The sequence below is a fragment of the Tachysurus fulvidraco genome, chromosome 9 (assembly GCF_022655615.1).
Source record: "Tachysurus fulvidraco isolate hzauxx_2018 chromosome 9, HZAU_PFXX_2.0, whole genome shotgun sequence".
Taxonomy (NCBI): Eukaryota; Metazoa; Chordata; class Actinopteri; order Siluriformes; family Bagridae; genus Tachysurus; species Tachysurus fulvidraco.
The window spans coordinates 18669882-18683778 of record NC_062526.1 but is presented as its reverse complement, the minus strand read 5'-3'; the positions used below and the strand labels follow the sequence as shown (position 1 = coordinate 18683778).

The 13897-nt window shown below is 39.8% G+C and overlaps 1 protein-coding gene across 11 annotated transcripts; it reads left to right on the top strand.

Moving 5' to 3' along the window:
* The first annotated feature begins 46 nt into the window (after window positions 1–46).
* LOC113656795 lies at window positions 47–12775 on the top strand. 11 transcript variants are annotated; one of them, XM_047818898.1, is made up of 30 exons: window positions 47–168; window positions 542–603; window positions 846–951; window positions 1577–1667; window positions 1743–1930; window positions 2083–2164; window positions 2408–2513; window positions 3122–3269; window positions 3861–3947; window positions 4031–4181; window positions 4277–4371; window positions 4466–4717; window positions 4911–4937; window positions 5530–6816; window positions 7042–7188; window positions 7344–7508; window positions 7732–7824; window positions 7920–8089; window positions 8187–8253; window positions 8397–8463; window positions 8633–8796; window positions 9029–9134; window positions 9358–9469; window positions 10273–10394; window positions 10603–10690; window positions 11080–11211; window positions 11416–11565; window positions 11818–12091; window positions 12247–12477; window positions 12605–12775. In XM_047818898.1, the coding sequence occupies exons 2-30, from the start codon at window positions 559–561 to the stop codon at window positions 12688–12690; spliced, it is 4839 nt and encodes a 1612-aa protein (XP_047674854.1). In that variant the 5' UTR covers window positions 47–168; window positions 542–558; the 3' UTR covers window positions 12691–12775. The 11 variants fall into 11 exon arrangements, 10 of the variants coding, with proteins under 10 accessions (XP_047674854.1, XP_027024007.2, XP_027024009.2 ...); XM_027168206.2 differs by having other exon boundaries at window positions 2083–2227; window positions 8636–8796; XM_027168208.2 differs by having other exon boundaries at window positions 2083–2227; window positions 10345–10394.
* The last annotated feature ends 1122 nt before the right edge of the window (window positions 12776–13897 follow it).

Here is a 13897-nt window from a genome sequence, read left to right as displayed (position 1 = left end):
AATCCGATACACTGCTACACTATGTAGTACACTACAATTGGGATTGGGACGTAACCATGTTGGCGCGTGCCTGATATTTTCCCGCGCGATCGTCCTGAGGGCTTAAAAACACTGAGACTTAGATGAAACCGATGGATTAATTAATTTATGTGGAAGGTTTAATAGAAGGTTTGTCACTTTTGTCGTTGAATTATTGTTTTATAGCTTAATGTGTACTTACAAATAACATTTTATGATTTAAATATAGGTATGTAAATCTGTTTTAGGTAACTAAGTTAACTAAACTTAGGCTAACTAAACTAAGCGACCAAACTAGGCTAACTAAATTAAGGTAACTAAGCTAACGAAACTAGGCTAACTAAACCAAGTTAACTAATCTAACTAAACCAAGCCAACTAAGCTAACTAAACTAACGAAACTAGGTTAACTAAACTAGCTAATTGTCAGCTTCCAATTTATTCACCTTAGATGAACTTTTGTCAGATTTTCTGTCTAAGTATCATGCATGGACATTAGTATGAAAGTTCACTGTGTTTTATAGGGTGTTCAGAGTGAACCATGTTCCTAGTAGTGAAATACAGAGCTATTGACTACAACTATGAGGTAAAATCTACTGTTTCATAATGTTCGTAACATTTTTGAAATAAACACACAGGTTACGAATACTGTTATCTCCAAATCTAGTTCAAGTTTACTCCACAAACCCACTGGCTTATTCTTTATTTGTTAGTTTATTTCTTACATGATGTATTTGTGTTAAATGTGGTAATATTACACGTTCATATATACATATTTTTTAATCAGAAAGCACATATTTTTTAATCAGAAAGTAAATCTCTCAACAGGTTTCAGTGAGGCACAAGATGATGAGGAGTTCGCTGATGCTGCCGCTTCCTGTCCAACTGGATAATAACACAAAAACACAGGATTCATACAGGAGGTTGTGGCATGGTCAGGAAATCACTTCAAACCATGTTACAAGATCTAGAGATATCTATTAGTCAATTTAAGTCAAATGCTTTTTTATTCAAATACTTGAAATACCTTTTCTTCTAATGTACTTAAATGATAATTATATAATTGCTTACTATTTAAACATAGTTAATCATAAACAAGGTTATATGGTTACGCTGCAATAGAAAATGAAAATCAGCAGTCGAAAGCAAAACACTGATGTTTTGAAAGCAGAAGATTTGATGTGCATGTTGCTGCAGATCATGACTTCTCACTTTTTCATTGTGCTACACACTGACTTTTACTTGGAAGATTAATTAACTTATACAGATAACTTGACTTCAGAAATCTACAGCTCCTGCTTAATACAGGCAATGTAGCAGAAAATAATGAAAATATACCACAGAAATTTAAATACATTAATAGTTCTAATTTAACTCTATGAATGCGTTTATCTATCGAACTACAATACCTCACCGTAATGTATTATGTTCTGTTCACTGCTAGTCTGCAAGTCTCGTCAGTTCAGTTTCTGTACCAAACCATGGCTTACATCTGAAGCTAAGCTATGCATCATGAATGTTCTGAGAGCTTAATCTTAAGATGCACTCATTTCTGACAGGAAGGTTTGGCACTCTGTATGACCTGGAATACACAGGCTCTGTGGTAGATTATCTGAAGGCAGAGTTGCGTCCAGTGGAATGTTTGGAAAGGTACGCTCTGCTTTATTCTTGGAGTGTCTTAGAGTTTTGGATTTAAGATATCAGTGTAACTAAGTGTATGAGTAGGTTTACTGTGTGCACGGGTGAGTTGGGGGCCAACATGGTACCGAGCTCTAACCCTGCGTCTCAGACGAGCGTGGGCTCACAGGAAGCTCTCTGTCTGCTGAACGGAGGAGAGAAAACAGCTGGTCAGGATGAATGGACAGAGACCTTTACCGAGGTTGATGTACACTCCATCTACTTCAGTGAGCAAGGTCAGCACAGTCACAGTGACAACCGCACAGGGCTCTTCAGTGTGCTTTCTGTTGAAGTTGTAATGAAAGTTTATCACCTTATGAAGAAATTTCCAGTCTTTCTTCCTGTATGTTGTCTGATGCTGCAGTGTTGAATGATGTCTGTTTGTCAGATCTGTTTCTTCCTGAAGATGTGTTAATCAATGAGAATTGGCTGAAGAGTCATCTCCCTTCTCTCACCACCTTAATGAAGAGGTTAAAACCTTATCCTGTGTCAGATCTACCGGATCTCCATCAAACTGGATCTATGCTCATAGAGTACTTAATGCTTTTCCCTCACACATAAATCAATATTGACCTTTAATTTCTTAATATCTCTCCAAATGAACACTGTTGATGTAAATTATTTCTAAATGGCAGCCCTTTATGGACCAATCAGAAAGCAGTGTAACATAAACTCGTGTTCACTGTATATTTTTGTGTTTAACATGTTTGCAGGGAGTTCTCACCGTACTCTGCTGTGCCACATGCTGCAGTGGATAGCTGCTCCAATCCTCAGTGGGATATTGAAGAATTCATTAAAGAGATTATTCTGGATGCAGAAGTGAGTGAAATTTGTATGCACTGAAGTGGCAGATTTGGAGAAATTAAATCTTGATTGAGCAGTTATTTGACTGGGTTAATTTAGGCAATATGATATTGGTTACTCCATCATGATGGTGCAGTGATGTGGTCATTGTTATTTGATTATTAATAAAAAGGCAAATAATGTTTGGGATGAGGGGCACGGTGGCTTAGTGGTATGCACGTTCTCCTCACACCTCCAGGGTTGGGGGTTCGATTCCGGCCTCTGCCTTGTGTGTGTGGAGTTTGCATGTTCTCCCCGTGCCTCGGGGGTTTCCTCCACGTAATCCGGTTTCCTTCCCCGGTCCAAAGACATGCATGGTAGGTTGATTGGCATCTCTGGAAAATTGTCCATAGTGTGTGATTGCGTGAGTGAATGAGAGTGTGTGTGCCCTGCGATGGGTTGGCACTCTGTCCAGGGTGTATCCTGCCTTGATGCCCGATGACGCTCCCTGTGACCCGTGAAGTTCGGATAAGCGGTAGAAAATGAATGAATGTTTAGGATCTATTTTGTTAGACAGTACATTATAGTGAAGTGCCTTTTGGGTGACTGTGGCTTATACTTTAGTGTTTTTGTTTGTTATTCAGGATCTGAAGCTGCCAGATTTTATTGAAACTGATGTGCCCCAGAAGCCAGAGCTCCTCCCTTGTCATCTAAGTAAACTGCAGGACACTCTGAACCTGAGTCCAGAACCAGATAAAGAGGACAGATCTGTATTAGACACCCTCAGGAGAGGTGAGCTCCATCAACACTTGCCTCTTATCAGGAATCATCATAAACTGGGACCTTAAACCCTAGGACCTGTCATCGAATCCAAGCATGTTACACAAATATATTACCTGTTGCACATTAACACACACTACAGCAACACAACTGATATGGCAGAAAGAATATTTATGGCCAACATTTTATGGCCATGTAAAATATACATTTCAGGGTTTGTATAGACATTGGTTTTTGATACGATGATACGTTGAGTTTTGTTTCATTTTTATGATGATAAAAATCACAGAGCTGAAGGCAGCAGAAAGCACATCCTGATTTGTTTTTAGTCATTTACAAAAACACATTTTGTTTTTTTGTATGTGATACAAATACAAATAGACCTGTTGCAGTTTAGAATAATGTCATTCTCTTTTCTGTATGACCGTACATATAAAGTATTTAAACTCGTCACCACTACACAAAAAAATTCAGGAGGTCCCGCATGTGGTACCATTGACTCGTAAAGGTTAAATATTACAGATTACAGGTACATGACTAGCTCTTTCTGTGTGAAAATGTGATAGTTTTAAATTGGTAAAATTTAACTTTATATTCCTGCAGGCATGGAAACATCATCAGAGTGGGAGACTTTCAGTACTCCTGTGATTGACCTCACTGTCTCCTCTGCTGAAAGGACGTTATCTCCATGTATATAAGCTTTTTGAAATCCTGATACATAACAAATTTATCATCATGGTAATTTTTCTGAATTTAATTTCCTTATTTTTAAGTTCCTTTCAGGTCCTATGTGGAACTGGAGATGGACCTGATTCTGTCGCCTCCTTCTCCTCCTCCTCCTCCTCCTGACTGGAAGGTCAGAGCTGAACTGTGTCTGTCCACCATTCAGATCTCAGCTGAGACCCAGTCACCCATCAACAGAGTGTAATGCACCCCTGTCACCTTCGTTCTCGTGGATTTTTTAAAAACCCGTGTTTGTGTAAAGCTTCATACAATGTGATTTATTGACAATTTTTTAGGCGTTTGCTCTCAGACAATGAGCGTGAGGTCATGGAGAAAGACATGTGGGTGGCAGAGAAACATCCTCAGTGTGTATCTAGACTTCTGCTAGCAGGTAATGCATGCTGCACATTACATTTCTGCAGCTTAGTTCTTTTAATCTAAACAATTCATAATAATTAAATGAAGGTCTTTTCATGTCATTGCAGAGCCGGGCAGACCTGCACCTCCAGTGAGATGTCACTCTCTCTCTGAGCTGCTTTCCTCTCTACAGACTGAGACAGAATATGATGACACAGACAGGTCTTCCTCCACTTTACTCTTGCCACTGAAGACCTCTGATCCCGTTCTCCAACAGGCACTGACTCTAGAGACACACACAGCTATGAACATACCGAACACACAGCCAGAGGTGGACATGACAGAGCAGTTCACACCTCTCACTCTCTCTCACATCGATGGTCAGTGAAACAGTTTATTTGCATTTACCTTTTTTGGTGCTTGAATTTCAAAACAACAATAACTGTATTAAAAGTAATCCTTAGCATATCTTTTGGGGGGGATGTCATTTTAACACACCTGGATTTTCTTAAACGTATTTTATAAACAAACAGAGAAGTCAGTGTCATATTCATCATTCTTTGTGTTTTGTAGACTTGCTGGGTGACTCTGAAAATGTGGGTAAGTTATCATTATTTATTTGTTTGACAACAGAACCAAATTATTCCTCAGACCTGTGGATCAGTCCTATGATGAGTGTGTCAATACTACTTCACTTCCTCACTCACACTCATTTTAGTACCTACATGCAATTAGTCTCCATTTACTGTTTGAGCAAAACTAGAAGATAACTTGTATAAGCATGACTTAACCTTATCCTTTCTTATAGGACCTACAATTAAAGGTGTTTTGGGATATTTCTAAATAAAATAAAGCTTGAAAAGGAGTAGCAGATATGATTAGGGCCTCAGTGTAAAGATCTAGTTAGGATGCATTATTAATCACTTCTGGCCTGCACAAGTGTGAAGCTGAAGCTCAGAATGTGTGAATCAAATAACAGGGTTTCACACTGATTAATGTGATAAAAAGAAAAAGAATAAGCAGCAGTGTGAGCATAGTGTCACCTGCTCAGTAAAACTGACTGTGAAACGGATTCACTAATAATGTTCTCTATTATTATTCTTATTTCTATGCACCAACACACCAAGAGAAACTCCTGTACATGTAGACACTACAGTACCTGATTCTGATGTTTCTCTGGTTCTGTTGTTAGTGCACTCAGCTTCGGCCATTGTGGAGAGCAGAGCTACAGAGACAGAAGTTCCTTCTGTGGTATGCAGGAGCAAAACTGCCATTCTACAGGAGTATGACTCTCAGAAAACAAGCACTGATAAAGACTGTGCTCTGTCAAAGTCTAGTCCAGTTGCCTGCCATCCACTGACCAGGAAATCTAGTGATCTGTCTGACAACACAGTCAAACACTCGAGTCTGCTGAAGTCTGGATCAAAGTCAGCTCCCTATAATTATTCGATAAAAACCGCTCATGCTAATAAAAATGACCCGAGAGTCTCTAAGAAACCAGAGAACTCACAGAGGTCAGGTTCTGTCAGTGATTCAGTGAGTGGTACAGATACAAACACAAGTCTGCTGAAGTCATCGTCACATACAGCCACCCACAGGCTACTGACAAAGGACAACCAAAAGGAGCTGATTAGAATTGATAATAGTCCAAGTAGTACAAATTGCGTACATACGTTCTCTGAGAATGCAACATTTCAGAATCAAAATCTTATGCTGCAGTATACATACACAGCTGCTCATAATTATTCAACGGAAAACACCAAAACAAACACCAGTGTTAATACGAGTAATCCAAATAAGATCTCTTCTGAGACTACCACTATAGACAGAGATACGAATCTGTGTCGGTCACCAAGGGAATATTCTACAAGTGCTCAGATAGAACAGCTATTAGAGATCCACAACAACACAAATCATCATAATCTCTCAATTGACAAAACCTTAAACAGAGCAGGTTCCTTACCAACCCCTGGAGATGCACATGAATATTCAAACAAAGCCACAGATTCAGAGCAACTGCTTTCACCTAACCTGTGTCAAAAATATTTGTTTTCTGAGAACATGACTGAAAAGGAACACTCTAGATTACAGCAGGCAATGATGGCTTACAGTTATTCAGCCACTCACACTCAGCCTGGTCCTGGTAATCCTACAAGTCCTCCTAGTAATATTCCTAAGAATCCAGCCAAAAGCTTTGTTTTGCTGAATTCTTTATCAACCCCACTCAGTCACAGAGGGACAGTGTCACACACTACAAATGGTTCAGACAAACGGTTTACTGTGCCCCAGAATTCAGGAGTGACCCCAACGCCATCCAGACCTTCAGCATCAAGGAGCAGCGATGGAGAGAAAAAGATGAGGTCATCTGTCTGGCGACCTCAGGAGTGCTTGGACCCTGTGACTTCCTTTATGATGTTGAGAGGTGTCCTGAAGCTTACAGTGGAACAAAAACCTGAAGAAACACCACTGTGCAGCACAGGTAAAGAGACTTGTTGTGTTTTTAGATTTTATCTAGTCCAGCTCCATATCTGTTGGGGTACATTATCAGTTCTGGGTGTTTGTTATAATATATGCAAATCTATATGATTGATAATGTAGAGCAACCATTCAGAAATGTAGAATTGCACCTATGTATGTAGGTAAGGGTGTTTTTTAGCTGTGGTACTGAATGTTCGAACAGTTTGCATCACTCGTATTGTTTCAGGGACAGAACTTTCTCAAAAGTCTACACTGAAGTTCACAGATGGTTCAAATAGGACAGTGCTAGAGCAGGTCCCAGAGATGAAGATGAACACCAGCCCTCCTGTTCTGAAAAGACCCTTCTGTACAACTGTAAATGTGCCACCTACAGGTACAACTCTGCTATGTTTGTGCTATTTAAGTCTATTTAATCACTTGTTCCTGTGATGATGATGAAGGTGATGATGATGAGGGTGATGATGAGATGGATGTTGAATATTGCTACTCTCTGTATGCCTGATTTGTACTGTCTGACCTCTCCTATAGACACAGAGAGAGCTGCGTACAGGGAGCTGCATTCACTGGCCCGCCCAGTCCTTTGCAGGATAATCGAGTCGGGCGCTCTGAGAAATACAGACTTCAGCAGCCTGACTCCTGAACACACACAATTCTGTTTCAAACAGCAGGAGAAGCTGCTCAGTACAGGACAGGGTCAGACACACACCAACATTGGCACCAAACACACATTAACACACACTTCAGCAACACAACTGACATGGCAGATTAGTGATTGTACTGGAACAGGACACCATTGTGATAGCAGAGCTTTAGGAGATCGAATATCATCATGTACATTAAATAATCTCTTAATTAATGTACACGATTTAATGCCTCTTAAGTGTGTGTCAGATGTGTACAACTGTGTGTGTGTTAGGCAGGGAATGTGTGTATAATGACATAGACCTGCTTCATACATTGGTCACATTAAAGGACCTGCTGCTCAGGTGTGACCTCGACACTGCAACAGGTAAACACACACTCTGAACTCTAAACCCTCCTTTCTCATTCTGTTTTCTGGTATATATGAGATGTGAGAGTTAACAGTGTGGATGTTTGTGTGAGGTCATCTGGAGAAGGCACATGCCACCTGTACAATGGCTGGTCTTAGAGAGCTGCTGAGGAAGTTTCAGGTGCTGCAATATCTAAGCAGGAAGTGGGTGGAGCCTCAGCTCAGAGTGCAGCACCTGCAGGAACAGATCCGCACATGGCTGCAAAGAACATCCTTTCAGAAAGTGAGACATTTGGGCAGTGTCCCAAATATTAATGCTCACTGAGTAAAGGACATTACAACATTTGTGTGATTTTTGTTGTGTGTGAATATGTGTTTAGATTCTGATTGTGGTGGCAGTGGAGAATGTAAGGGAGGAGTTAGTGATGGCTCTTAATCAGATTCCAGGTCAGATTGTTCATCAGACACTGCTCTTTTTAACAACAGTGCCAACACTGGACACTGTGTGTGTGTGTGTGTGTGTGTGTGTGTGTGTGTGTGTGTGTGTGTGTGTGTGTGTTTGTGTGTGTGTGTGCTTGTGTGATAACTAGGAAATTCGGTAGCTGCACTTACACTAGAACAGGACAGCAGTGTGGACATCAAGACTGTTACAGACAGGTGTGTTTTGTGAGTGTATGTGTCTGTGTAGATGCAATTTTGTATACCTATACATGTAAGCCTGTGTTTGTGTGTGTGTGTGTGTGTGTGTGTGTGTGTGTGTGTGTGTGTGTGTGTGTGTGTGTGTGTGTGTGTGTGTGTGTGTGTGTTATTTCCTTGTTGTGTGTAGTAGGTGTGCCATAGTGTGTGTGCAGCAGTTGCAGTGTGGGTTTCCATGGTGGAAATTCAGTGCAGTGTTTGAGTTTCAGTGTTTAGGTGACTCAGCGGTCAGGAGCCTCTGTATAAAGAACAAGATCCACTACACCTGCTTCACTACTGCTGCGCTGTGTACAGGTGTCTCACATTTTATAATAATGACAAGAAGACTCTTTTGATTTAATCCTACAGAACATTCTTGGAAATGTGTTATACTTCTGGGTCTTTAATATACCGTATACTGTACGTTACTGTGTGGTCAATGTTAATGTAAAAGTGATTTACTCTGTGTGTGTGTGTGTGTGTGTGTGTGTGTGTGTGTGTGTGTGTGTGTGTGTGTGTGTGTGTGTGTGTGTGTGTGCGTGGTCAGACACGTCAGCAGTGTTCTGCTCTCCTCTGGACCGTGTTCCTTTTGTGCTGTTTATCACAGAGGGTTTACTGAAGCACTGTGACCTGCTGCAGCTGCTCGAGTCAACGTCAGTCCCCAGCTGCTGCACACAGCTCTGTTTACTCTATTCATTAGGACTGAAACATACAGCAGTTAACAGAATGTAGATTTCTAATGCCATTATTGATTTTAAATTAGATGAGACTGTACAGGTGGAGCCCGATTCTCTTTGATTTGTGATGAAATGGTGGCAGTTTTTGGTAGGGGAGTGTGTAAAGATGTGTGTAATTATATGTGAAATGCTCCTGTAGGTATAATATGACTCTGCTGGAGAGGATCCATGCTCCATCTCTGCAGCAGCTGGGACCAAAAAGTCTGTATGACATCATCACTGTTGATGAGAACACAGCCATTCTGCTGCAGGTGACTTACAGAGACACACCTGGTGATGTCACTTATGAGAGACTTTCTGGATCTATGGTAGATTTTAATGTACATGAAGGCTCTAAGCTACTAGTGTTCTAACTCAGAAACTAAGATTACATCCACACTACCATTTTCAATCTTTTTTAAAAAGTTTGTCATCCACACTGAAAACCTTTACACCTCTGCACATGTGTAAAATGCAAGACGCGTTGATGTACGTAATTTATGCTTGGCGTTGCAAACTGACATTAATCTTTAACAAAAGGGAGAGTAAATAAAACAGATGGTCACATGACTACAATTGCGTTATTGTTCTGAAACCCTTTCAAATTTCTCCACTTTTAAGAAGCTCTGGTTTTGTTGACAAATATGCCATCTCAGTTGGACTCCATATTCTCCATATATTTCATATTTTTATATAGATTTCTTGTATGGTGTTCTTATATAGTTTATACTTTCTTATTATTTTATTCTCTTTTTATTTTTTTGCTTTTTTATACTTTTTTTATATTCTTTATTCTTATACCGGACAGTTGCATAAAGCATTTCACTGCATATCATACCCTGTATGTATGTGTATGTGACAAATAAAATTTGATTTGATTTGATTTGGACGGAAGGCCAAAAGTAAGAGAAAAACAGAAACACATTAGTGTGGACATAATACTTAATACTAAGTAAACTAGCTCGGTGTGCTAGATGTGACAACTGAATGTTTTTTAAGGTCTAAACAGGTTTTGCTAAGAATGTGAGGATTCTGTGCAGAATGTTAAGCAACAGGGATTTGATGGTGTGTGTAGGAATTGGTTGAGCTGGAGCAGGAGCGAGCCGCTGAGCGTGTTGTTCTGAGACTCTCTGCTCTCTCGCTGCAGTTCAGCCGCTGCTGGGTCATACTGTGCTGCTCCAGGCACTACAGCACTATGTGAGTTATACACTTTACACTCACAGCTGAACTTTGGTGTGACACTCTATATGTAAGAGTTTTCTGAAACACATGTAGATGAATTGGGTTCTTTTCATGTTCATGATGGTTAAAGATATTCTTTCTGTGTTATATTGCATTACATTTACATTTATGGCATTTGATAGATGCCCTTATTCAGAGCAACTTACATTTTATCTCTGTGCAGTGTGTGTGGTGAAGTGTTCAGTAACCTGTCGTTAATTTACTCAGCATTAGTGCTGTTTGGACAGAAAACTGACCACCTGGATGTTAAGGTGAGTCAATATTTTTTTAACTAGTTTCTCAACAACGCTAAAACTGTTCTAAATCACACACCTGAGGATTCAGAGCTTTTCTATAATTTTATGTTTATATAACATCATACTAGCCTAGGATATTCCCAGTAACATAACAAGGAAGTAACTTTCAGCATCTGCATGGTTGCTTAGTGACTGTGTTGTCTTACATTTTATTTATCTGAATGATGAGTGAATCATGTGTTCGACTGAATGATAAGTGAATCGATTGTTGAAAGCAAAGAATGAGTTTAAATCTAATTTTAGAGTTTCACCACATTGATATTGCAGGAACACTAAAGTCATGTACTGTATATGCATGTTCATTACCAGTGTGTGTTTGTGTGTGTGTTTGTGTGTGTGTTTAGGTGTTGCTGGCGTATGATACAGCAGAAACAGCGCGTTGTGTGCAACAAGTCTGCTTCCACACTCTGCTGAACTCACAGAGAGATGTGTGTAGCTGGCTAGACCGAGAATGGTTCAGTGTTCTGCCTACTGAGGTTGTGTGTGTGTGTGTGTGTACATGTTGAAATGCTTTAAATACATGGCTCACTGTCTTACAGTATAAATGACATAATTGCATTTTTTTTAATAAAAAATATTTGTATATATTTGTATATATCTATTTGCATACAATGCTCTAAATAACATACCTCTATATACAGTTATCTGTATCATACATCATACGTGTGTGTGTGTGTCAGGAGGAGCAACGTTTGCTGTATTTCCCGTGTGTGAACTGTGTTGTAGCTCAGCTGCTGCTGAGTCGAGGTCTGTCTCTACAGTGGCTGCTGGAAGCTTCTCACACTCAGCTAAAGGAGATGTTTCCAGAGATCACACCTTCTGTTTTTAAGGTACACACATACACACAGTGTGCAATGTCATCACACTATAAAACAGGCAACACAAATATTCAGCTGGAACTTTTAGTGGCTCCTTCTGTTAATACATTGTTCCTGTTTCATACCGTCAATGCTTCCTGTACTCTGTGACTATAATAACAACAATGTAAACAACTTTAACCATTTAACAGTTTCCTAAATCTACCAGAAGAATATTCAAATAAAAGCAACTCTTTTTATGTAATTGTGTGTGCATGTGTGCAGTTCTTCCGTGACAATACAGCTGAACACAGCCTCAATGCTGCTGCCAGACAGTGTGAGGGTGAAGTCACACATATCCACCACTTGGGTCTGGATAAGGATGAGCCTCTGTCACCCACAGACACTGACCCATTCCTCACACACACTTCAATAGGATCACACAGCCCAGGGTGCGACCAGGAGCCTGGCACTGGGTGTAGTGGCTGGGTCGGGCCCGAGTCACAGTGTCTGTATCAGAATTTGTCTGAAGAACAGCCACAGTTTAAGAGCTTTGCAGGTAACACACACACTCTCTCACACTCTTACTTGTACAGGGCCTGACATATTGAAGTGCTTTTCTACAAGTTAGTTTCTGTTCTCACTTATCTTAGAGCAGCTATAAACAGATGTTCCCTCAGTGAAACGGTGTCAATTAGTCATGTTTATGAACAGTACCAGGAGATTTCTGTGGAGGAGAAGCAGATGAGGAGTGGACTCTGGAAGCATCACCTCTGATCTCCAGTCTCTCTTTCCCACACTCACACACCATTTCCTGCTCACCAGTCAACTACAATTCCCCTCCTCCCCCATCTCATCCCCTCACACCTCACCTGTCCCATCACGACTACACGCCTGAGCGATACAGAGAGAGGAAACGACCAGTAGGGGGCGCTGTACACACAGGTACACAATGACAAATTATACACACATGCGTACATGATACACATCATTTCATATACAGTTTACAATTACTACAATTTAATATACAGCTACTTCTTGACCTCTATCTCACATTCCACTATTTCCTCAGTCTTTCCCCAGAGTAAAAGAGGGCGGCTTCTGTTTGAGAGAGTCCCAGGAAGGAATGATGGACAGACAAGACTCAGGTTTTTCTAAAAATATGCTGTCATGGTCTCACTAACATGGTCCATTGTACATTTCCTCATATGCTCAAAGACAATAAACTTTGTTCTTTATGTTAGGTGTGTGAGAGTTCTGACATCATTCAGTGTGTTCAGCCGATCACAAATGAAAGTGTTCATAATTATTTTTATTGTTATATGAATATTATTATAAATCCTATTATAACAGTAACTGAAGTTTAAGCTCAAACCTGTCTGGGTGTTTACTTTCTACATCTCAGACACAAAGAGGTCTTGTTTAAGAAAAATCATGACTTTTAGTTGTTGATGGCTCTGAGCCCAGCCTTGAACCATCATAAACACTTACACACACAAACACACATACTTTTTGTGCCCACTAAATCAGCAGTGCAGACAGGTCATTTCTCAGGTACATGTGAGTCACTCTATAGATTTATCACCAAACTTCAAAGCTGCATCATCATTAATTCACTGTGTGCTTGGGAATATTTCCACATCTGCAGGGTGAGTAAATCTACTTTGTTTTGGGTTTCATAACACCAGTCCTTTATTACAGAATACTGGTTTAATACAGAAGGTTGTAATGCCACTCATTGTGACCTGTCTCATGGAAAATCTTTACATACATACATCTTTAAATACAAGGAATTTAACACGTGTGGCATGCTGTAAGAAAATAATCCATGACGAGGTGATGTGTTGTGGTCTGTTATGTAGAGGTGTTACTCTGACCACCCTGAAGATTTTAAGCACACATCAAGAAGATTTGTTTTTCTTATACCAAAGCAATTCGGCAACATTTACAATTTTTATTTGAATCCTACAATTGTTATTTTATTTACAAAGAGTTCATTTTCTAACTTACAATATATTTTTAAACAGTTCCCAGTTACGTTTATTTCCCCCCTCTTTTTAATTTAATAAGACAAAGCAGCTTGTCGTGTCTGTAGAATCTACAAGAAGTGTTAACTCCTCTTTCCTGAAGATGTGGGAAAGTTTGCAGCTTTACCTCTGATTGTTACGTAGCATTGACATCAGATACTTTTATCATCATCATTATTATTGTTATTATTGTATAAACAATATATTAGTACAATCACATTGATATAAACCTGTCATTAGCAACTGCTCTACTGTCAGAGCTGATGACACAATTTCTTATTTTAGTCTAACATGTTGATGAGACATTCTCCTGAACTGGAGCTGATTACTGATCAGAG